The 26,857-nt window shown below is 43.7% G+C and overlaps 1 protein-coding gene across 1 annotated transcript in view; it reads left to right on the plus strand.

Annotated features, from left to right (window-relative positions):
- Window positions 1-2,544: 2,544 nt before the first annotated feature.
- The window catches only part of LOC129830354 (glutaminase kidney isoform, mitochondrial-like), a 40,535-nt gene continuing 16,222 nt past the window's right edge, over window positions 2,545-26,857 (plus strand). Inside the window, exons 1-2 of the mRNA XM_055892872.1 lie at window positions 2,545-3,086; window positions 8,824-8,911. Coding sequence (XP_055748847.1) covers window positions 2,872-3,086; window positions 8,824-8,911 — 303 coding nt within the window. The 5' untranslated portion in view covers window positions 2,545-2,871. The remainder of the gene's footprint in view (window positions 3,087-8,823; window positions 8,912-26,857) is intronic.

Genomic DNA, 26,857 nt, shown 5'->3' on the forward strand with positions numbered 1-26,857 from the left:
CGAGGACGTTTGGATGGGGAGTCTGGGGACCATTGGGGGCCTTGACTGTCTGCATGACAATAATGTCTCCTGAAAGAATTCCTTGAAGTGCCTTGAAGTGAGCTCCTCTTGATAGAATCTTGGTAAATGTAATCCACCAATTTATTCCTCTCCTTAGTGAGGTTTTTCATACTACATGAGAGATAGATATCCAATAAGGTACACATTGTAACTGTTTAAAAATTTGAGAAAAATTTGATAGTGTAGGTTCCTATTATCTTATGTTTACTGTAATAGCCCATAACCTGTCAAATAATTTCCCCTTAGCAGGAGAGGCTAATTTATACCAGTGTGCTGATAATGCTGAAGAAAAGGTCAGTTAGTGTGTTGTACACAGACACTGAGCACATGAAGGATCAGAGAGGTGAGGAGCGATGTGTGGGCAGGCTGCCCAGACAGAGACTGAAGAACAAGACAGGAAGCCAGTCCCCTCACTCAGAGGCTTGTGGGTAGGAACACTGGGCCTGTGTGTGCGTGTGTGTGTGCGTGGGTGCGTGTGCGCTCGAGTGCGCCTGCGTGCGAGAGAGAGAGTGTACTTGCGCGTGATGGACCCCTGAGAGATGCCCTCTCATGGATACAACAGACACACAGACAGTGACACAGCAAGGATGTGAGGTGCTAGGTCTGGAGTGAGTCTGCCATCTGCAGGCAGAGACGTAAACAGACAGCAGAACAGGTCTTCTAGGTTTATTATGGAGCAGCATTGAGTTGCCTCAGCCTAGAAATGTAAACCGCCAGCTGCCCTGCCCTACTGATCTTAAAACGGTTGTGTATTTACTGTTTTTCAAGGTTGTGGATTTGAAAGGGTTGTGCATAGGGGGACAGGTTTTTATTTTAAACAAACAATAGAGTAACATTGATGACGTGTTTTTTAGGCTCTAACTCCTGCATGGCTCATTGGCCAAAGCCTATGGGGAACTGGATGTTTCTTTTTTGGAGGGTTTCTGGATAAACGCAAAGAATAAGATCTGTGGTAAACACTGGCCTGGGCGTTCCTATACGTATTGTTCTATAAGATTTTCATCAGCTAACATCACTTTTTGTGACATTTATGTAATCAAAACAAGCACGTGAATCGCACGAAAGCTTCAAAATTCAAAAAGGTTAAGTTAACTGACTGATGTTATATAATTGAAAAAAAACCCATCTAAGATCTCCTAAGCGTGTGTTAACTTCACACCTTATTTTCTTAGTTTATCCCAAAACCCCGTTCTTTCCCCATTAATTTCCTGGGGCAGCAGGCAGCCTAGGGGTTAGAGCGTTGGGCCAGTAACTGAAAGGTTGCTAGATTGAGTCCCCGAGCTGACAAGGTAAAAAGCTGCTGTTCTGCCCCTGAACAAGGCAGTTAAACCCATTGTTCCTAGGCTGTCATTGTAAATAAGAATTTGTTCCTAACTGACTTGCCTAATAAAATATAAGTACACAATGTTACAACTGTAGTTTCCATCTCATCCAAGGAACTATGTAGTTCTGTCAGTGGTCATTGTGTTCTTGATCACCTCCCTGACAAGGCCCTGTTTGGTCAGACGGTCAGCTCTAGGCAGAGTCTGGGTAGTTCCATATTTTTACAATTTCCCAATGATGGAGACCACCGTGCTCTTGGAAACTTTCAACACTCTAGAAATTATTTTATACCCTTCCACAGATATATGCCTCATCACAATTCTATCTCGGTGATCTACTGGCAGTTCCTTAGACTTCATGGTATAGTTTCTGCTCTGAAATGCACTGTCAACTGTGGGATCTTATATAGACAGGTGCGTTTCTTTGTAAATTAAGTGCGCACAATTGAATTGGCCATAGGTTGACTCCAGTCAAGTTGTAGTGACATCTCTAGGATTATCAAAGACAATGTGATGCACCTGAGCTCAATATGGAGTGTCATAGCAAAGGGTTGGGAATACTTATGTAAATTAGATATTTTTGTATTCATTTTCAATAGCCTATATTTGCAAAAACGTCTAAAAACATGTTTTCACTTTGTCATTGAGGGGTATTTGTGTGTAGATGGGGGAGAAAATCACACACACTACCATATGGTGTCGCTACACAAGCTACAATGACTAGAAAATCCCCCAATGCCGTCTCTGCCCATTGCTATGCTTCATTTCACCATAGCCAATGTAACCATGAAATTGTAAGCAGTTGAATTCACTTTTTTTGTGTGGAAATTGTATTATTTATTTATTCACAGGTGATATTACAACTTCTTGTTCAACAGTTGTAACAAGGTTAGATAATATTACATTTTACAGCAAGGTGTTTAAAGGTTTTGGCAATGTTTTCCATAGAAACTGCTCAGAAAAGTATCCTATAATTAGATTTGTACTGTGCCCCTAGCCACTGAATCACGCAGTTGAAATTATACCCATACCCATGCCATGGATCGTACATTTCTCACCCTCTTCCCGGGGAAAAGTCTAATCTGGATCCTCGGGACGTAAAACTCCCACGTCACCCCATTGAAGTTGACAGCTCTACCCAGGTAAGAGTTAAGATTGGGGTTATGTAAAGGTCAGGGTAATGGTAGTTTAGGTTAGGTTTGAGGTTTAGGTTATGGACGTCCCAAGGATCCCGAAACAGCACAGCCATCTTCCCGTTCTGGATTCCCTTGTCATTGGTCACTGGCCCATTTCATCTGTCGACCAACTTCTGCCAGTCACAACTCCACCCCCCACGCGATAGTATCAAGTCCTCAAGCGCGCTCGCGTGCGTGAAAACTGACATAAAGCCTCCGAGGAACGAAGCACTGGACACAGATCTGATGCCTCTACAGTGTTTATTATATTCTAAGTGTATTGTTCTTTTGGTTGCGATCCACCCCTTTTAATAATGCATTGTCTGAAACGTCTGCGGACTACTAATGCGGGAGTTTTACAACTGCTCAAACACGCTGTCAACTCCGCACGGGTTGGGAGTGACAGCAATGGCTTATCCAGGATCGAGCAACAATCTCCGCTGTTATGCTCAAGCGCAGCATCACACAGCCAGCGTCAGCAACCCTTCCATCATCAAGTTGTCAATGACATGGACGAAGCAGAGTGCAGGTAAATACATACTCTTTCCCTAATTGGTACTGTAGAATAATGTGACTATGCAGTGCCTACAGAAGGGTTGCCCAACTGGCGGCTCATAGGCCAAATTCGACCAGCACGTGATTTTATTTAAACCCCATTTATTAAAATACATTTTCATTGTTGGACATACAATACTTTAAAATCACCCGGATATCAATTTTAATTAAGGAAATATTTCCCCATGTATTCCCACCCATAAATATAGACATATGTTATCGTATCCTAATGTAATACAGGTTTGAAATGATTCTGGTTTTGTCTATATCTTTGTGCTTCTTGATGTCAAACTGGAACAATAATTGTTCCAGCCCTCGACCATCTGCTCAAGAAAGAATCGGCCCACATCTGAATTTAGTTGGGGAACCCTGGCCTACAGTAGTGACAAGTTGTCTCAAAGAGTGAAATTATATTCTTCTGTTGAGATCCTATAGTGTCGTTCCATTTTTTTTAACAAAACTTTCTATACATATTTGCCCATGGTAAAGTGGACAGAAAGTCACTTTTTGGACCTGAATGGCAAAACATTTCGAAAATGGAAGTGCTCCAAATTGACCCATTTTGCATACACTAACCTACCATGAGACAGCCATGTCTTCATCACTGGAAAAGATTAACAGTCGAGTTTGATATAATTTAAAAGCTTACAAACAGGGTTGTCAAACGATTTAATAATGTATTGAAACATAAGACAAACATATATAATCATGTCATTTTTAAACCTTTAATTTAAATTATCAAAAATAATCTAATTTTTGCATGTTATAATTTAGACCCTATTTTACATAATCGGCATGTTTGTGTTGTGTCCGTCATCGGTTAAGACACAGCATGCTCTTGAATACAGGGTGGGTGTCATGTTGCTGTCTTGACTTCTGTATGCCTGGCTATGAAAAGCCAACTGACATTTACTCCTGAGGTGATGACCTGTTGCACCCTCTACAACCACTGTGATTATTATTTGACCCTGCTGGTCATCTATGAAAGTTTGAACATCTTGAAGAACGATCTGACCTTAATGGCTATGTACTCTTATAATTTAATGGCTATGTACTCTTATAATCTCCACCCGGCACTACCAGAAGAGGACTGGCCACCCGTAGCCTGGTTCCTCTCTAGGTTTCTTCCTAGGTTCCCTGACTTTCTAGGTAGTTTTTCCTAGCCACCGTGATTCTACATCTCCATTGAGTACTCTCTGGGGTTTTAGGATCGGTTTCTGTATAAGCACTTTGTGTAACTGCTGATCTAAAAAGGGCTTTATAAATACATTTGATTGATTGACTGAAATGGGAATGAAATGTACATTTCAACTTTAAAATGGTAGCACAAAGATGGTTGGAGGTCCAAACATCAGAGGATGTTGAATTGAATGGGAATATTAGTTGTTTTAAATTATACTGTCAATCCTCCATAGGAAACCTATTGAAATCATAGAAAGATAGATAATACAATAGACATTTGCATTTATGATGATATTCCACGATGAGTTGTGTTTCTGTGATTGAATGACTTGCACCCTTATTCAAGAGCATGCTGTGTCTCAACCGATGGCGGGCACAACACAAACACCTCAGAGGATGTAAAATAGGGTCTAAGCTATAACATTGGCGAAAAGCAAAATAAAAAAATAATCCGTAAAAAAATTTTTTTTTTAAAGTACGTAATCGTTATTAAAATAATTACAACTCAAGAAATTCTAAAATAGTTTGTCAACCCTGTTTTGTAAGCTTTTAAGTGATATCAAACTCAACTGTTTATTTTTTCCAGTGATGAAGACATGGACGTCTCATGGTAGGGTGGGGCATGCAAAATAGGTCAACTTTGAGCACCTCGATCACCTAAATGTTTTGGCATTCAGGTCACTTTCATGCCGCTTCTCCCATAAGCAAATATGTATGGGAAGTGTTGTTCAAATCTAAAGGGGTACGGGGATAAAAAGGGATTAAAACCAAATGGAAGGACCCTATAATAATGAGTTACTGATTTTCAGTGAACTACATGTACTTTAACGAGTCATTTCAATAAATGTAGCTGTAGCTTGGTGGTGGAAGTTGAACTAAATTCAAATCTTGGTAGTGTTTTCAGTAGTTACCCACTGGGCACAGACGTCAATTCAATTGGTTCAACGTCATTTCATTGTAATAATGTGGAAGCAACATTGATTCAACCAGTGCGTGCCCAGTAGGTAATACATTGTTTTGCCATGTAGTGGTGTAGCTAACTACTGGAACTACACACTACATTTTTACAAAAAGAACAGGAAATATGACTAAAGTAGGCAATATTTCCTTTCTTTTTCGACATCAGACCTGCCTAATTTTCACTTGAAACATCGTTTTTGTGTTTAATAGGCTAAATGACACATTCTGTTAACGTCTGACTCCAGAGTGATCTGTTCTTGCAACTTGTAGTCTATGACGTTACAGATTTAGATATGAAAATGTATCATGACGTAGTTTGGATGTAGTGAACTACTTTTACAAAGTAACTTTAGTTAAGTAAACTACATGTTTCTTTAGGGTAGCTTAACTTCTTCAAGTGTGAAGTAATCGGTAGCTTGGTAAACCACGCTGAGTGTACAGAACATTAGGAACACCTTCCTAATATTGAGTTGCACCCCATTTTGCCCTCAGAACAGCCTCAATTTGTCGGGGCATGGACTCTACAAGGTGTCGAAAGCGTTCCACAGGGATGCTGGCCCATGTTGACTCCAATGCTTCCCACAGTTGTGTCAAGTTGGCTGGATGTCCTTTGGGTGGTGGACCATTCTTGATACACACAGGCAACTGTTGAGTGTGAAAAACCCAGCAGCGTTGCAGTTCTTGACACAAATCGGCATCATGAACTGTGTCTCAATTGTCTCAAGGCTTAAAAATCCTTCTTGAACCTGTCTCCTCCCCTTCATCTACACTGATTGAAGTGGATTTAACAAGTGACATCAATAAGGGCTCATAGCTTTCAGCCAGATTCACCTGGTCAGTCTATATGTCAGGGAGAGAGCAGCTGTTCCTAATGTTTTGTACACTCAGGGTATATTTTCAGAGTACCATCCCTATAACTGCTGATTTTGTGTTCAAATTAGGCTCGTCAACAGAAAATGAAATGAAGCTATTATTTTTTGATTCAGACATTTTGTTATGCATACAAAGTGGACTTCAAACGAAATTCCCAATAATACTCCATCCAAACAACTACTTTCATCATAAATGTAGGAACATGGAGCTGAATAGTCAGTGGAATTGGTTTGAAAGCAGATGTTAAGATGAACTACACTTCTACACTTGACTACACTACTGCGCATTAGATCTTCACTACACTACACTACTGTGCATTACACCTTCACTACACTACACTACTGTGCATTAGACCTTCACTACACTACACTACTGTGCATTAGACCTTCACTACACTACACTACTGTGCATTGCGCCTTCACTACACTACACTACTGCGCATTAGATCTTCACTACACTACACTACTGTGCATTACACCTTCACTACACTACACTACTGTGCATTAGACCTTCACTACACTACACTACTGTGCATTAGACCTTCACTACACTACACTACTGTGCATTAGACCTTCACTACACTACACTACTGTGCATTGCGCCTTCACTACACTACACTACTGTGCATTACACCTTCACTACACTACACTACTGTGCATTAGACCTTCACTACACTACTGTGCATTAGATTTTCACTACACTACTGTGCATTAGATCTTCACTACACTACACTACTGTGCATTACACCTTCACTACACTACACTACTGTGCATTACACCTTCACTACACTACACTACTGTGCATTAGACCTTCACTACACTACACTACTGTGCATTACACCTTCACTACACTATTGTGCATTAGACCTTCACTACACTATTGTACATTAGGCCTACACTACACTACACTACTGTACATTAGACCTACACTACACACACTACTGTACATTAGACCTACACTACACTACTGTACATTAGGCCTATACTACACTACTGTACATTATACCTACACTACTGTACATTAGGCCTACACTACTGTACATTAGGCCTACACTACTGTACATTAGACCTACACGACTGTACATTAGACCTACACTACTGTACATTAGGCCTACACTACACTACACTACATCAGACCTACACTACACTACTGTACATTAGGCCTACACTACTGTACATTAGACCTACACTACTGTACATTAGACCTACATTACACTACTGTACATTAGACCTACACGACTGTACATTAGACCTACACTACTGTACATTAGGCCTACACGACTGTACATTAGACCTACACTACTGTACATTAGGCCTACACTACACTACACTACTGTACATTAGACCTACACTACTGTACATTAGACCTACACTACTGTACATTAGACCTACACTACTGTACATTAGACCTACACTACTGTACGTTAGACCTACACTACTGTACATTAGACCTTCTCTACACTACTGTACATTAGACCTACACTACACTACTGTACATTAGACCTACACTACACTACTGTACATTAGACCTACACTACACTACTGTACATTAGACCTACACTACACACACTACTGTACATTAGGCCTACACTACTGTACATTAGACCTACACGACTGTGCATTAGACCTACACTACTGTACATTAGGCCTACACTACACTACACTACATCAGACCTACACTACACTACTGTACATTAGGCCTACACTACTGTACATTAGACCTACACTATTGTACATTAGACCTACATTACACTACTGTACATTAGACCTACACGACTGTACATTAGACCTACACTACTGTACATTAGGCCTACACGACTGTACATTAGACCTACACTACTGTACATTAGGCCTACACTACACTACACTACTGTACATTAGACCTACACTACTGTACATTAGACCTACACTACTGTACGTTAGACCTACACTACTGTACATTAGACCTTCTCTACACTACTGTACATTAGACCTACACTACACTACTGTACATTAGACCTACACTACACTACTGTACATTAGACCTACACTACACTACTGTACATTAGACCTACACTACACACACTACTGTACATTAGGCCTACACTACTGTACATTAGACCTACACGACTGTGCATTAGACCTACACTACTGTACATTAGGCCTACACTACACTACACTACATCAGACCTACACTACACTACTGTACATTAGGCCTACACGACTGTACATTAGACCTACACTACACTACTGTACATTAGACCTACACTACTGTACGTTAGACCTACACTACATTACTGTACATTAAGCCTACACTACACACACTCCTACACTCTCCTTCTGGTGCTGGGGAGAAAAGAAAAACATAGAACATTGTTCATACACCCTTGTCTTTAGTGGTTAAGTGCTCTTTTGCACATGATGTATGTTTTGAGAAAAGTTATGCAGATGAGTCAACTATCAAAACACAGTGTACAACGTATATGCACTGGTAATCTTTAACAATGTCAGACCTACAGTAGTATTGACATCACAGGAAGTTGGTGGGACCTTAATTGGGGAGGACAGGCACCTGGTAATGGCTGGAGCGGAAAAAGGGGAATGGTATTAAATACATCGCCATTCCATTGGCTCCGTTCCAGCCATTATTATGAGTCGTCCTCCCCTCAGCAGCCTCCACTGATTGACATGATGCACTGTGTTGTCTGGTCTTCACAGGAGCAGGTTGATCTCTGGGATGGAGGACCTTCTCTTCTACACCATTACAGAGGGCAAAGAGATGATCCCTGTCTCTCAGTTCATCTCTGTGAGTCTCCAACACATCACATCCACCCTCACTGTGTGCCACCAAACAACACTAACCCATACAGTGTTATTATTTAACCTATTTATTTAGTTTTTTTGCTGGAATTTTTTGCTGGAAACACTTTGCATTGATCATATTGACAACTACTCCGGCTTTCTGTGACGTCCTTTTAAAGTTGACCCAACATGTACTGTACCACAACACATTGCGGCCTTTAGGCTTGCTGTTTTCACTTGAGCTAAATGCACACCGAAGGAATCCCAGGAAGTGTAAGACGAGCCAAGGCAGGAATCCATCACACCATATCACTAGCCCAGGCTCAGGTTTGAAAAGTGTTGAGGAAACGCCTTATGTAACTTTATGACTAATAGACAGGTGTAGCTGTTGTTAGGCTAGAAGTGAATTCTCTTAACCCTTTACACTCGGGGCAATTGGCCTCTATGGATAGGGCAAAATTGAAATGTTTCTTACAGGAGAAATATGAAATGCATAAGCATTGTAGCAATTGAACGGGAACCGTTTGGAGATTGCGGGAACATTATTAGACCAAAGTGGAGGACAACACCAGTTCAGCTGACACATGATTCCAAGTATTACAGTGTTGATTTTATGTGCATTTTATATTTACTGTACTTTTCGCCACAAAATACATTTTTTGGGGGGGGAACTCAATTTACTTTAAAATGACTAAAACCAAAATCAAAACTTTGTAGAAATAATAATGTGCCTATATTCATACAGTTTCTTGACTGTCCAGCTCACTAATAATCACTAGACAGTCAGGTCGCATCGATAATTCCCTAAGCTATGGTTATGGGGCTATTATTAGCACATTTTGACAGCAAGGAAATATAACACATTTTCAGTGTGGCCCTCTGGACCTTGTTGAAGACTGAATGTGGCCCCCGGAGCAAAATGAGTTTGACACCCCTGCTCTGGATACATTCAGTAACATGATAAGAATATTCCTGGAAAATGTGACGTAGGTGCAACTTAAGACAAATAAATTACAAAGGTTTGGGTGAGAGGACTGACTGGTGTCTCCATGTGGCCACACACCTCTCCAAAGTGTGCACAGTTCCTAAGCTATTTCAATGCACTTTTATGACACAAAGTAGAGTCTTCAACTACAAGGTACTTTTTGAAGCTCTCCTAGCTGTGCCGTTGAGGAACTAGAGCAAGCACACCTGTAGTTGTTTTGTTTGGAACACAGCCCTGCATCCTCACCCTCACACAATTACTGTCGTTGTTTAGGCAATCCAAAAAACGGTCCATTATAAATCACAATCAGGGTCAGGTGGGCATCATTTGAAAGCTTGTTCGATTGCCAACATGACTAGTTAAGTTGTAAAATATGATTTTACAGTGTTAGGCTTTCACAAGGCAAAACAGAGAAACAGATCGTAATTTTGGTCCACGTGGAATCAGGAGTGCATTCAGGTGCTTGTTCCACTGCGGTTTTTATTTTTAATTTAAAACATAATTTTTTTACACAATAGACAACAGGCAATTTCTGTTCAGAACAACCCAGGGTATGACGCCATGTCAACTGTACATCAAACATAGGTGATGATCATAAACACTGTATACAGTATGACATGGGCTTTTATGATATGGAAATGTGAAGTGCACATTTGGACTCATGCGTGTTTGGCTTGCTTGTATGACATCAAAGCGGTATTGATTGTAATGATCAACGACTCATCTTTCAAAGAAATACATAGAGCACTCAAAATGTACAGCATTTCCCTCACTCGGACAACAAAACATTTGCAAAAGTTTCCCAATTCGCGGGAGGGATGGAGGTGTCTTCTCGTCGCGTGCGGTGCTCAGGATCAGATGTAGTGCGTCTTGTTTTGTGTGTGGTGGCCAAAGGGAACGCAGTAGCAGGGGAGTGCGCAGTGCTTCTCAAATGTACATTTCTATGCGCTCTCCACACTCGTGTCTTCACCAGAACGTACTAAAGAGAACTTCCTCGAACTCGGAGCATGAGAGTGTGGAGCGCGGAAGTATGCATACTGAGAAACACCTGCTGTGTTCCCTCCCAGGGCTTTTACGACACAATTTAGAACAGGGATGGGCAACTCCAGTCCTCGGGGACCGGAGTGCTGTCACACTTTTCCCCATCCCTAGCAAACACAGCTGATTAAACTAATTGCATTATTAGTTGTTTTAGCTGGGGCGAGAAATGTGACACCAATCAGGCCCCTGAGGACTGGAGTTGCCCATCCCCTGATTTAGAACATCCTAGAAGTCTCAGCTCAGTTGGTGAAAAAGTCAAACAAGCACAGTCATCCATAGCACCATGCATGCTGAACCTTTTACGATGTGTGAAGAGACTCTGTGTCCAGTGTCCCCTCCCAGTGGTTTTACACCATAATTCATACCTTCGGAGCCTTTCTTGGTGCCCCTCATATGCATATTCAAATGAACTCTGAACAGTACAGGGTACCGGGGTCTATTAAAAGACTGGGTGGTGTTGTGGCACGGCGTGATATTTGACAGGCCATTGTCTCATGACCTTTGAATCATCATCATGGCTTAACAGCTAGTTTTCAGTTTTCCCTTACATACGATGAACCACTCCCAGGCAGTCCTAGCTAAATTATTTGCTAAGAAGCTATTTTTAATTCTTTTTTGAAAACAAGCACAGTAAGGTACTTAATTGTTACCCAGAAATGATTTGATACTGAGATAACGGCTGCATTGGACCTTTTAAGATGGTGTCTCATAGAGACATAGAGTGCAGTTTGAGCAACTCCAGGAAGTGACAGCCCAGTGCTGCCACCATTCATTGAGAATCTCAAGTTGATGGCCGACCGGCATACGGCAGGCTGCCATTAGCAACTAAATGATCCTTAGGGATGGTTCCAAATGTACAGAATGGGTACCTGGAGGAAAATGGGTGAGGATCATGCTTTTTCAATTTCAGTCATGGGAAGTGTTTATTATTTTTTAAATCCAGTCCAGGGAAGGGACATGTCATTTTTAATTGATGAAATTTCTATATTTCTCTGTGTTTTAGAATTAGTTGCTTATTAGGTTATGTATTGATGTGTGTCCGATGCCGCCCCTCATTTCTGAATCTCCACTAGGCGCGCAATATCAAGCGCACCTATAGGCCATTTAGTGTGCTCTCAATCAAATGATCCATAGCCTATTGGCTATGAAGTGCATGCTCGGAGAAGCACAGAGCAAAATTATATTTCTAAGATAGCTGGGATGTTCTAAATAAAACTAGGCTGCATTACACACTGCAATGGATATTCCAACACTGAGCCCCGGCCTGCTCTGCTCTTGCTGGTCAAACTGTTTGTCTGTGCTGCCAAACCAATGGCTGTGCTGTTCAGGGCTACTGTCACGTTCCTGACCTATTTATGTTAGTTGTTATGTGTGTTAGTTGGTCAGGACGTGAGGTTGGGTGGGCATTCTATGTTATTTGTTTCTATGTTGGTTTTGGTTTGCCTGGTATGGCTCTTGATTAGAGGCAGGTGGTTTGCGTTTTCCTCTAATCAAGAGTCATATTTAGGTAGGGCATTCTCACTGTTTGTTTGTGGGTGATTGTCTCCTGTGTTAGTATGTATGTTCGTGCCTCACGGGACTGTAGCGTTTGTTTGTTTCGTTTCGTTTCGATGTCGTCTGTTTCCTGTACGTAAGTTTATGTTTAGTTATGTAAGTTTATGTTCAGGTTTCGTCAACGTCGTTTTCTTGTTTTGTAGTTTTGAAAGTGTTTTGTTTTGTTTCGGTTGGCCGTCGTATTTATAATAAAGATGGCTTATTTCCCTGAAGCTGCGTATTGGTCTGAAGATCCTTCTCTCCTCACCTCTTCCGAGGATGAGGAGAGCACCAGCCGTTACAGAATCACCCACCACGCTAAGACCAAGCGGCAAGGGAAAATTAAACGGAGTAAGGGACAGGAGAGAAAGGAGCAATGGACATGGGATGATGTTTTGGACGGAAAGGGTTGCTACACTTGGGAGGAGATCCTGGCTGGGAGGGATCGCCTTCCATGGGAACAGGTGGAGGCATTGAGGAGAGCAGAGGCTACCGGGGAGAGGAACCGGAGCTATGAGGGAACGCGTCTGGCACGGAAGCCGAAAAAGCCCGTAAGTAATTCCCAAAAATTTCTTGGGGGGGGGCTAGGAGGTAGTGGGCCAAGGGCAGGTAGGAGACCTGCGCCCACTTCCCAGGCTTACCGTGGAGAGCGGGAGTACGGGCAGGCGCCGTGTTACGCAGTAGAGCGCACGGTGTCTCCTGTACGAGTGCATAGCCCAGTGCGGGTTATTCCACCTCCCCGCACTGGGAGGGCTAGATTGGGTATTGAGCCAGGTGTCATGAGGCCGGCTCAACGCGTCTGGTCTCCAGTGCGTCTCCTCGGGCCGGCATACATGGCACCTGCCTTACGCATGGTTTCTCCGGTTCGCCTACATAGCCCGGTGCGGGTTATTCCACCTCCCCGCACTGGTCGGGCAACCGGGAGTATTCAACCAGGTAAGGTTGGGCAGGCTCAATGCTCAAGAGTGCCAGTACGCCTCCACGGTCCGGTATTTCCGGCACCACCTCCCCGCCCCAGCCTAGTACCTACAGTGTCTACACTACGCACTAGGCTACCAGTGCGTATCCTGAGCCTTGTTCCTCCTCCACGCACTCTCCCTGTAGTGCGTGTATCTAGCCCGGTGCCTCCAGTTCCGGCACCACGCACTAAGCCACCTGTGCGTCTCCAGAGCCCTGAACACACTGTATCTTCTCCCCCTACTAATCCTGATGTGCTTGTCCTCAGCCCGGTGTCACCAGTGCCGGTACCTCGCATCAGGGATAGAGTAGGCTTTGAGAGTACAGTGTGCCCTGTCCCTGCTCCCCGCACTAGTAGGAAGGTGCTTGTCATTAGCACGGTGCCTCCAGTTCCGGCACCACGCACCAGGTCTACAGTGCACCGTATCCGGCCAGAGCCATCCGTCTCCCCAGCGCCATCTGAGCCATCCGTCTCCCCAGCGCCATCTGAGCCATCCGTCTCCCCAGCGCCATCTGAGCCATCCGTCTCCCCAGCGCCATCTGAGCCATCCGTCTCCCCAGCGCCATCTGAGCCATCCGTCTCCCCAGCGCCATCTGAGCCATCCGTCTGCAATGAGCCTGCAAAGCCGCCCGTCTGCCATGAGCCTGCAAAGCCGCCCGTCTGCCATGAGCCTGCAAAGCCGCCCGTCTGCCATGAGCCTGCAAAGCCGCCCGTCTGCCATGAGCCTACAGAGCCGTCAGCCAGACAGGAGCCGCTAGAGCCGTCAGCCAGACAGGAGCCGCTAGAGCCGTCAGCCAGACAGGGTCTGCCAGAGCCGCCAACCAGACAGGATCTGCCAGAGCCGCCAACCAGACAGGATCTGCCAGAGCCGCCAACCAGACAGGATCTGCCAGAGCCGCCAACCAGACAGGATCTGCCAGAGCCGCCAACCAGACAGGATCTGCCAGAGCCGCCAACCAGACAGGATCTGCCAGAGCCGCCAGAGAGCCATGAGCAGCCAGAGCCGTCAGAGAGCCATGAGCAGCCAGAGCCGTCAGAGAGCCATGAGCAGCCAGAGCCGTCAGAGAGCCATGAGCAGCCAGAGCCGTCAGAGAGCCATGAGCAGCCAGAGCCGTCAGAGAGCCATGAGCAGCCAGAGCCGTCAGAGCGCCATGAGCGTCGAGAGCCGTCAGCCTGCCATGAGCGTCGAGAGCCGTCAGCCTGCCATGAGCGTCGAGAGCCGTCAGCCTGCCATGAGCGTCGAGAGCCGTCAGCCAGCCATGAGCGTCGAGATTCGTCAGTCAGCCATGAGCTGCCCTTCAGCCTAAAAAGGCTAGATACCCAGAACTGCCCATCAGTCCAGAGCTGTCTCTCTGTCCGGAGCTGCCTTTCAGTCCGGAGTTGCCCCTCTATCCTGATCTCCCTCTCTATCTTTATCTACCTCTATATTCTTATCTATCCCTCTGTATTGATTTATCTCTCTGTCCCGGTGTTGTCCTTATTGGGTATGTTATTAAGAGAATTTTGTGGGAGAGAAAAGAGGGTGGACATTCTTGGAGGGAGGAAGTTAGGATGGATTATGGTGGGGTGGGAACCGCGCCCGGAGCCTGAGCCACCACCGTGGTTAGATGCCCACCCAGACCCTCCCCTAGTCCTTGTGCTGGTGCGTCCGGAGTTCGCACCTTGTGGGGGGGGTACTGTCACGTTCCTGACCTATTTATGTTAGTTGTTATGTGTGTTAGTTGGTCAGGACGTGAGGTTGGGTGGGCATTCTATGTTATTTGTTTCTATGTTGGTTTTGGTTTGCCTGGTATGGCTCTTGATTAGAGGCAGGTGGTTTGCGTTTTCCTCTAATCAAGAGTCATATTTAGGTAGGGCATTCTCACTGTTTGTTTGTGGGTGATTGTCTCCTGTGTTAGTATGTATGTTCGTGCCTCACGGGACTGTAGCGTTTGTTTGTTTCGTTTCGATGTCGTCTGTTTCCTGTACGTAAGTTTATGTTTAGTTATGTAAGTTTATGTTCAGGTTTCGTCAACGTCGTTTTCTTGTTTTGTAGTTTTGAAAGTGTTTTGTTTTGTTTCGGTTGGCCGTCGTATTTATAATAAAGATGTCTTATTTCCCTGAAGCTGCGTATTGGTCTGAAGATCCTTCTCTCCTCACCTCTTCCGAGGATGAGGAGAGCACCAGCCGTTACAGCTACAGTGGAAGTTCAGGAGGAGAGTCAAAGGCTTCTTCCGAATGAATGAATGAATTATTATCTTGTGAGCGGACTAGCCTTATAGCCTATGTTCTGTTCTGTTTGAGAAGCAGAGAGCGAAGGCGAGGAGGACCGGAGGTCAACTTTGGTAGCTTGCTACTACTATAATTGATTTTTATTAAAAACAATGTTTCTTGCCCATGATGTATTTAGCAGAGTTATTGACCTCACAGTAATACCAGATTGGAGTAAATGACGTTGTGGTGCTGAAACTTGAAGCAGCAGCCAAGGCACAATCAATCGGGAATGGACAGTTCATGGTGCTGAAAGTAGGCAAATTATAGTAGGCATAATTCATTTCAAAGTCTTCATTTTAATTAGACTTTACTAATAACAAGGGGGCTTTGTGTTGGAGCCTATTTCTTCCTATTGAAGAGGTTTGACAGATGAGGTTTGACAGATGAAATTAGGCAATAGGCTGCTATATTCGTAATTCCTCCACCCACCATGTACTCTTTAAATAGCTTAGCTCCGTGTCAGTGAATGGCTGTTAAGTTAAATTCAAGACTTGAATTGCGGAGGTATGACAGGGTATTCCATAGGCCTACCTTTTATTTTTTTTTAAGCACAGGCTTACCCCTTGTTAGCTTAAGATTTTGAAGAAAATAAAAACGGATCCGATTATATAAAGTGATCTGTAACCGTGCTTTGGTCAGCTAGCTATGCTTTATGCTAGAAATAAGCTGTAAAATACCTGGGAAAGGATGCAAAACATTATCACAGTTTATTGTGAAATAGACACAAATTATTTATTTGAAATTCGTGACAGGCCAGCCCAGCCTCACATTCAATTCGCGCATATATGTACAAAATGTATTTCAGCAGATTTCGTGCGTTTTTGTGCATTTTTGGGGTGGTTCAATTCGTTTGAAAATACACGAATTTCTGTTCTACTTAATTCGTGCGAAAATACACGAATTTCTGTTTCTACTTAATTCGTGCGAAAAGACACGAATTTAACCAGTAGGCGACACACAAGCCGTTGCAACAACCATATACGCGATCGCCTGTATTTATTTATTTTACGTTATGAATATGTAGATATTTTGTATTTTTTTAACCATAAGAGGTTATATATATATTGTCTTTATTTAATCCCTATTAAAACATTGTGGTTTTATGCCTATATGTACTGTTTTCGATTTTTTTCTGAACAGACTTTTCAGGATAGAATGAATGTAAGCAATGCATGATGGTAATGGTGTTTTATTCGGTTGTAGTTCCATGTATTTCTTAAAAAATAAACGTGTAAACCATTTTTATTGAACAGAATGTAACTGAAAATACAATGGCAGCCTTGCCATTGTCCATCAAAAACAAAACTTTTTTTTTTCGTATAACATTTGGGGAAACGTATGCAGTCATTGTAGTCTTCCATTTTGTTGGCCAACCAAAATTACCCAAACGTTAACCCGTAATAAGGCTAGGGTGGCTGAGTGTAAATACATGGCTCTGAGTGTAAGCACCTTTTCACTAGAAACGTTCTTGTGTTCAAATTACCGTCAGTGCGAAATAGCTAGAAAGCTTTCGTATTTCCACTTGGCTGCACCTACGGTTACGATAACGATAAATCAAGTGCAATACCTGCGTCGACCTGTGTCGAGCAGCAAAACACCGGAAAGCTTCTAGCCTACCGGAAAGTTACAAGAAGAACAAGAATAGTTACCTCATCCGGTCATGTGGCACTCTGGATGCCCCCTAAAAGCAATTTCAACCGTTTTGAAAAAATGACGCCTAGTAACCCCCAAAAAATATCAGGTGCATGAAAAGTTTGGACTTAGAATATTTTTTGAAAACCTCCATAAATCACTCAGGCAATTGACTCGAGAAGAAAAAACATAAAATATTTTCCAGAAGAAAAAAAAGATTATTTTTTAAAAACCTCCATAAATCACTCAGGCCAGCACCCATTGATTTGGGGCGGTAGTATAGCGCTCCCAGAGCGGGTATGGAAGTCTGGATCCCCCCTAAAAGCATTTAAGGCTCTGTGTGTCTTTAAGCACCATACTTTTTCACTCCATCCTTGCTGTGTGTGTGTGTGTGTGTGTGTGTGTGTGTGTGTGTGTGAGAGAGCTTTTCTTTGACATCTGTTTAGCGAAATTACTGATTTACAGTTCATGAGGGTTGACCGATTCACACATTTAAAGTTTTGGAAAGATCTGACTTTTTTAAACCTTCGAAACAGCACCTATGACCCCATTTTAAGGCACTTCCGGTTGGCACAGGAAGCTATAAGTAAATACATATCCTGATCGGGGTATGCTTTTACAGAATCCTGAGTTTTAAGTCTATACGTTAAGAACTGACTGATTTACACAGGGTTGAATGCACTATATATCACAAACTGCTGGTTGGGTATGGCAAAACACTTTTAGGGTGATTTTATCACTTCCGGTTGCTCCAGGAAGCTTAGAATCAACACAGGTAGACCTCATAGTGGCTTGATGGTTTGTCATTGAAGACAGGTTCATAAGACATTCATAACCCACATAGGCTTCAGGTTGAATTTAGGGGTGCAGGCAATGTGTTCCTATGGGGTGAGATGTCATTGTAAACTGTTTGATGTAAACACCTTCTTTTAACTGTTAAGGGTTAATGCCACACGGTCAATGTTAGGCTTGCACAGAGACCTTAGGAATGTTCCTGAGGTCAAATTGTGCTTCTAAACCTTAACAGTTCTCTCTCTGTCTCCCAAAAGCAAAAGACTTGAAATGTAGGTCAAGGGTCATCTTCTTGTCACTGTCGCTGCGCTCAGACCGAGCAAGCTACGGTCAAGCGGGGCATCTCGTTGAACTCGGCACGGCTATGGTGATGTCATTTTTAGTGGTGATTTCAGAATGCTATTTTGGTGGTTTTTCACTGTTGAAACGTATTGCAAATACACAAAAGTCAACTAGCAAGTCAGTGTCCATCAGCTAATTAGATATTTTCAGACACCAAGCTGATACCATCTGACTCCAAACTCACTTTTTCCAACTCGTTTAGAAGCCAACTATCACATATTTCAGAGCAGGCCCAAAATTCACAGCGCCTTCCATTTAAACCATAATAAAACAAATAATACGTAGTTATGTTCTAGCTGCGGGTCCAGTTTTCACATTATGTTTAGCCCTATGTGAGGCGACCTCGAATCCCAAGTTTCGGCTCGATAGGTCATTCGGTGCCCGAGCAAAACCTTAATTGGTGCTGAAATTCCACTTTTTTCCATGCCTTGCTACGGGGTCCTTGAATGAGCTATCGAACAGAAATGTCGGGGTCCGTCTCTATGGGCCGAGCCGGTTTCAATGCACCTAGTCTTGCAACTCTGAGACTTTTCTAAATGTCACCATTTTGTAATGCTCAAAATGAATTGAAGTCAATGCAAATTCACCGAGGCTTTTTATCGGTCCGAGAACCTTCTAGAGCCATATAACTCACCATGCTTAATTGACCTGAGCTCTAGAACAGGTTTGTAAAGTTTCAGAACTCTAGGTCTGACGGTTCTTTAAAAGTTCAAACAAAAGTAACTATTGCAGGCACTGTCTGCCTCTAAGCCCCTCAGTGTGTCACTCAATCCTTTCTGTGCGGGTGTGTACATTTTTCCTTGAAATCTGATGGGATGAATGACTGATTTACAGTTCATGAGGGTTGCCTATTCACATATATTAAGTTTTGGAAAGATTTGACTTTTTTAACCCTTCGAAACAGCCCTTTTGACACCAATTATGGCACTTCCGGTTGGCACAGGAAGCTGAAAGTAAACACATATCCTCATTGGAGTGGGCTTTTACAGAATCCCGAGTTTTAAGTCTATACGTTAAGAACTCACTGATTTACATAGGGTTGAATGCACTATTTCTCTCAAACTGCAGGTTGGGTATGGCAAACACTTTTAGGGTGATTTAACCACTTCCGGTTGCTCCAGGAAGCTTAGAATCGACACAGGTAGATCTCATAGTGGCCTGATGGATTGCCATCGAAGACAGGTTCATAAGACATTCATAACCCACATAGGCTTCAGGTTGAATTTAGGGGAGCAGGCAATGTATTCCTATGGGGAGACATGTCATTGTAAACTGTTTGATGTAAACACCTTCTTTTAACTATTAAGGGTTAATGCCACATGGTCAATGTTAGGCTTGCACAGATCGGGAGGACCTTAGGAACGTTCCTGAGGTCAAATTGTGCTTGTAACCTTAACGGTTCTCTCTCTGTCTCCCAAAAGCAAAAAACTATGAAATTGAGGTCAAATGGTCATTTGGGTCCTTCTTCTTGTCCCTGTCGCTGCACTCAGACCGAGCTAGCTACGGTCAAGCAGGGCATCTCGTTGAACTCGGCACGGCCTGGAGATAATGGCAATGCCATTGCAGGCTTTGTGTGTCTTTAAGCACCGTACTTTTTCACTCCATCCTTTTATCCCCTTTTCTTCGTGGTATCCAATCGCTAGTAATTACTATCTTGTCTCATCGCTACAACTCCTGTATGGGCTCAGGAGAGACGAAGGTCGAAAGCCACGCGTCCTCCGAAGCACAACCCAACCAAGCCGCACTGCTTCTTAACACAGCGCGCCTCCAACCCGGAAGCCAGCCGCACCAATGTGTCGGAGGAAACACCGTGCACATGGCCCCCTTGGCTAGCGTGCACTGCCCCCGGCCCGCCACAGGAGTCGCTGGAGCGCGATGAGACAAGGATATCCCTACCGGCCAAACCCTCCCTAACCCGGACGATGCTAGGCCAACGGACCTCCCGGTCGCGGCCGGCTGCGGCAGAGCCTGGGCGCGAACCCAGAGACTCTGGTGGCGCAGCTAGCACTGTGATGCAGTGGCAGAGCTTCGAGACCCACTTAAAAAATGTTCGTCTGAACACACTGCAACTGGATCTGTAATTTTTTTTTTTTTTACTCCTTTTTTGTGAACATGACCAATTTGTCAATGTACGATTTCTCTTAAATTACGATAGATAAATGGCTGGTTCTTTTTTTCCTGACACCGTATGCTTATGTACTTTGACGTGAAGCGGTCAAATTAGCACCCTACTTTACGTTTTTGACCTTTAATCCCAGAAAAATGGCCATAACTCAAAAAGCGTTGAGGCCTCGACGCCATCTTGTTCGGGGCCAACTGTCCATTACGTCTTCGAAATATTTTCCGTTTAGGAGAAAAGGCCACATGCATTTGCAATGTGCTTGTGCATTTGCAATATTATTTATTTTCCCTCTGGAGGGAATTTCCTAGACTGCGGAAAAATGACCAAAATGTGTTATTTTTATAAAACGGAAACCGAACGTCCGAGAGATTTAGTTTGATGACTTCCTGAAAGATCTCTCCCCCGCGCACGGCCCGACGCCGTCCGCGAATTTTAGAAACGTTGCAGGACGTCTAGTAAGGGACCTTACATTTGCAATGTGGCGTTTCTCACAAACCATATGGCGAGTGCTAAAATGTTCCCTTAAGGTATGGAAAGGCCTTGGAAAGGCCATAAGTGTAAGCCAACATAATTCATTATTTTACATTAACATGTAATACATGCATTATGAAGAAAATGGTGTAATTTAGGCTCCACGAAATATGAAATGGGTTATGAAGAAAATCGTGTATGGTTGCCTACATGACAAAAAGGCGTTCTGATTACAAGTGCACCAGTATCCAAAGTATTAAGCGAAATCAAGCACAGAAAACAGCATTGGCATTAATAAAACAATATTTCCCACAAATTAAGTCGCAGGTAAATTCGCAGGTGCGTCTTTTCTCAAAAATTCTGTTCAGCAAGTCTAAAACAGTACATATAGGCATACAACGACACATTTTAAAACATGGTTAAACAAAGACAACATTTCTGTATATTCATGACGTTGAATTAGCCATTAAGAAGAACAAAAATGAAATACAAATTATCGCCTCTACATGGTTGTTGCAACGGCTTGTGTGTCGCCTACTGGTTAAATTTGTGTCTTTTCGCACGAATTAAGTAGCACAGAAATTCGTGTATTTTCAAACGAATTAAACCACCCCAAAACACCCCAAAAATGCACAAAAACGCACGAAATCTGCTGAAATACATTTTGTACATATATGCGCGAATTGAATGTGAGACTGTGTTGGACAGGCACACGAAAAGTTACATTTTTCATTTGTATTATGCGATTTTCATCACAACGCATTTCATGCGTATTACACAATTTTCTTTCTTCAGAACACATTCGTGTACATTACACAAATTCCAATATGTTGTGGCTAAAGTTAGCTAGGCCAGCTAGTCTAGGTACAGAACCCGATGGGTTGGGCCAGAGCCAGAACACGTGAGTAAAGCGTCAGTTTGAAAATTCGTCATTGGCTTTGATACTCTAATTGGTTAGAGACGATCCAATCGCTGATGACTTCGGGCCACTCATCCCCACAAACAACTTTTATGATGGCAGTCGCGACTGTAGTATGTAGCGTGCAACAGAGCAGCGGAAGAATATACTGTGAGCCGACAGGCTGCACTTTCTCTGCTTCTCGCAGTTTTTTTCATGCTGACAGATTTTGGGGCAGAGTCAAGCCTCTCGCTTTGCCTCTTCCTCTCTGAGCACTGTATTATCTTTGTGTGCGTGTCACATACCGACATGTCTTACCACCTTGTATTTCATTATGATGCAATGCTTGATATACTTACATCATGATGACGTCTGCTTTGACCTTAGATTGATCTGCCAGTTTAGACGAGGGAGATCTGCCATTTGTTGTCATGTTATGCTATATACCCCGGTCAATCAATCAATCAATCAATTTTATTTTATATAGCCCTTCGTACATCAGATAATATCTCGAAGTGCTGTACAGAAACCCAGCCTAAAACCCCAAACAGCTAGAATGCAGGTGTAGAAGCACGGTGGCTAGGAAAAACTCCCTAGAAAGGCCAAAACCTAGGAAGAAACCTAGAGAGGAACCAGGCTATGAGGGGTGGCCAGTCCTCTTCTGGCTGTGCCGGGTGGAGATTATAACAGAACTATGCCAAGATGTTCAAAAATGTTCATAAGTGACAAGCATGGTCAAATAATAATCATGAATAATTTTCAGTTGGCTTTTCATAGCTGATCATTAAGAGTTGAAAAACAACAGGTCTGGGACAGGTGGCGGTTCCATAACCGCAGGCAGAACAGCTGAAACTGGAATAGCAGCAAGGCCAGGCGGACTGGGGACAGCAAGGAGTCACCACGGGCGGCAGTCCCGACGCATGGTCCAGGGCCCAGGTCCTCCGAGAGAAAGAAAGAGAGAAGGAGAAAATTAGAGAGAGCCAAGATTTTCAAAATGTTCATAAATGACAAGCATGGTCAAATAATAATCAGGAATAAATCTCAGTTGGCTTTTCATAGCCGATCATTAAGAGTTGAAAACAGCAGGTCTGGGACAGGTAGGGGTTCCATAACCGCAGGCAGAAGAGTTGAAACTGGAATAGCAGCAAGGCCAGGCGGACTGGGGGCAGCAAGGAGTCACCACGGCCGGTAGTCCCGACGTATGGTCCTAGGGCTCAGGTCCTCCGAGAGAAAGAGAGAAGGAGAAAATTAGAGAGAGCCAAGATTTTCAAAATGTTCATAAATGACAAGCATGGTCAAATAATAATCAGGAATAAATCTCAGTTGGCTTTTCATAGCCGATCATTAAGAGTTGAAAACAGCAGGTCTGGGACAGGTAGGGGTTTCGTAACCGCAGGCAGAAACAGTTGAAACTGGAATAGCAGCAAGGCCGGGCGGACTGGGGACAGCAAGGTGTCAGCATGCCCGGTAGTCCTGACGTATGGTCCTAGGGCTCAGGTTCTCAGAGAGAAAGAGAGAACGAGAGAATTAGAGAGAGCATACTTAAATTCACACAGGACACTGGATAAGACAGGAGAAGTATTCCAGGTATAACCAACTGACCCTAGCCCCCCGACACATAAACTACAACAGCACTGCACCCCCCCACAGCAACTCGCAAAAGCCTTCCCCATTTCTCCTTCTCCCAAATCCAGTCAGCTGATGTTCTGAAAGAGCTGCAAAATCTGGACCCCTACAAATCAGCCGGGCTAGACAATCTGGACCCTTTCTTTCTAAAGTTATCTGCCGAAATTGTTGCAACCCCTATTACTAGCCTGTTCAACCTCTCTTTCGTGTAGTCTGAGATTACCAAAGATTGGAAATCTGCTGCGGTCATCCCCCTCTTCAAAGGGGGGACACTCTTGACCCAAACTGCTACAGACCTATATCTATCCTACCCTGGCTTTCTAAGGTCTTCGAAAGCCAAGTCAACAAACAGATTACCGACCATTTCGAAATCCCACCGCACCTTCTCCGCTATGCAATCTGGTTTCAGAGCTGGTCATGGTTGCACCTCAGCCATGCTCAAGGTCCTAAACGATATCTTAACCGCCATCGATAAGAAACAATACTGTGCAGCCGTATTCATTGACCTGGCCAAGGCTTTTGACTCTGTCAATCACCACATCCTCATCGGCAGACTCGATAGCCTTGGTTTCTCAAATGATTGCCTCGCCTGGTTCGCCAACTACTTCTCTGATAGAGTTCAGTGTGCCAAATCGGAGGGCCTGTTGTCCGGGCCTCTGGCAGTCTCTATGGGGGTGCCACAGGGTTCAATTCTTGGGCCGACTCTCTTCTCTGTATACATCAATGATGTTGCTCTTGCTGCTGGTGAGTCTCTTGCTGCTGGTGAGACACTGATCCACCTCTACGCAGACGACACCATTCTGTATACTTCTGGCCCTTCTTTGGACACTGTGTTAACAACCCTCCATACAACACTCCAATGCCATACAACACTCATTCTGTGGCCTCCAACTGCTCTTAAATACAAGTAAAACTAAATGCATGCTCTTCAACCGATCGCTGCCTGCACCTGCCCGCCCGTCCGGCATCACTACTCTGGACGGTTCTGACTTAGAATATGTGGACAACTACAAATACCTAGGGGTCTGGTTAGACTGTAAACTCTCCTTCCAGACTCACATAAAACATCTCCAATCCAAAGTTACATCTAGAATTGGCTTCCTATTTCGCAACAAAGCATCCTTCACTCATGCTGCCAAACATACACTCGTAAAACTGACCATCCTACCGATCCTCGACTTCGGCGATGCAGTCTATCACAGTGCCATTCGTTTTGTCACCAAAGCCCCATATACTGCCCACCACTGCGACATGTACGCTCTCGTTGGCTGGCCCTCGCTTCATACTCGTCGCCAAACCCACTGGATCCAGGTCATCTACAAGACCCTGCTAGGTAAAGTCCCCCCTTATCTCAGCTCGCTGGTCACCATAGCAGCACCCACCTGTAGCATGCGCTCCAGCAGGTATATCTCTCTGGTCACCCCCAAAGCCAATTCATCCTTTGGCCGCCTCTCCTTCCAGTTCTCTGCTGCCAATGACTGGAACGAACTACAAAAATCTCTGAAACTGGAAACACTTATCTCCCTCACTAGCTTTAAGCACCAGCTGTCAGAGCAGCTCACAGATTACTGCACCTGTACATAGCCCATCTATAATTTAGCCCAAACAACTACCGCTTCCCCTACTGTATTTATTTATTTATTTTGCTCCTTTGCACCCCATTATTTATATTTCTACTTTGCACATTCTTCCACTGCAAATCTACCATTCCAGTGTTTTACTTGCTATATTGTATTTACTTCGCCACAATGGCCTTTTTTTGCCTTTACCTCCCTTATCTCACCTCATTTGCTCACATTGTATATAGACTTATTTTCTACTGTATTATTGACTGTATGTTTGTTTTACTCCATGTGTAACTCTGTGTTGTTGTATGTGTCGAACTGCTTTGCTTTATCTTGGCCAGGTCGCAATTGTAAATGGGAACTTGTTCTCAACTTGCCTACCTGGTTAAATAAAGGTGAAATAAAATAAATAAATAAAATAAAATATGTTTGGCATGACAGGGAACAGTGACACGGCAGAGGAGTTGGCTGTAACACACAGTGATCTGAAAGGACTGTCACTGAACTGTAGCTGTGGTTACTGAATAACCCCCCCTTTTCTCCCCAATTTCGTGATTATGACCTTGTCTCATCGCTGCAATTCCACGAATGGGCTTGGGAGAGGCGAAGGTCGAGTCATCGAAACATGACCCGCCAAGCCGCGCTTCTTAACACCTGCTCGCTTAACTCGAAAACCAGCAGCACCAATGTGTCAGTGGAAACACCATCAACTGACAACCGAAGTCAGCCTGCAGGCGCCCGGCCCACCACAAGGAGTCGCTAGAGCGCGATAAGCCAAGTAAAGCCCCCCTCCCCCAAACAATCTCTTAACCCGGACGATGCTGGGCAAATTGTGCGCCTTCTGTGGGACTCCCGGTCACAGACGATAATGACACAGCCCGTCACTACAACCCCAGGCTGTAGTGACGCACAAACACCGCGATGCAGTTCCTTAGACCGCTGTGCTACTCGGGAGGCCAACAATTCTGTTTTTTAACTAGTTTCATTGAAGTACTTTCTCTCATTCAACATCTCAATAGCTTTACAATTTTGTCATAATGTCTTCTGCCAGAAATTACAGATACACTGTACTTCCCCCGGTCAATATAGCTTTGAATGTTACTGTCCTATACAGTATGTCTGAATATGATATCAGCCTCTCATGAAAGCCACTGCCTGATGTGAAGTATTGACATGCGATAACTAAACACAACAGTTCAGTCAAGCAGTGTGTGTTGCTCATTAATGCATTGATCAGACACACAGGCTTGAAAGTAACCTCCTGGACCCTCCCATGAGGCAAGTCTGCTGTCACTGCATATGATTTCCAAGAAATAGGCACACTTGTTGCCTATAGCTGTCAGAATGACTTGAAGTTGGCTTAGGGGAGGGATTTCAATCAGTGGTGTAATGGTAAAAAATAAAGAAAGTAGGTGGATGAACTCTGATCGCTGGTTGCGGTGATAAAAGTCACGCTCCCTATACGTTTAATGCATTTTTCCGCCAAAGATGGGCAACAAAAACCTCTACACCACTGATTCCAATACAGTAGGTACAGTATGTTCCTTCCTCCTTTACAGAGTCGTTTACAGGACTGCTTGAACACTTGTGGCTGCTCACTTAATGGGAAACAGGGTTTGTTCCAATTCAGGTATTGAATATGACACACTAAAACAATTATGGTAGTCCTGTATATCCTCAGTTTTCTCTAAAACGAAATAAAAGTAATTCTATTATTATTAACCTTTTAATG

Source organism: Salvelinus fontinalis, chromosome 31 (genome assembly GCF_029448725.1).
Source record: "Salvelinus fontinalis isolate EN_2023a chromosome 31, ASM2944872v1, whole genome shotgun sequence".
In the NCBI taxonomy this organism is placed as follows: domain Eukaryota; kingdom Metazoa; phylum Chordata; class Actinopteri; order Salmoniformes; family Salmonidae; genus Salvelinus; species Salvelinus fontinalis.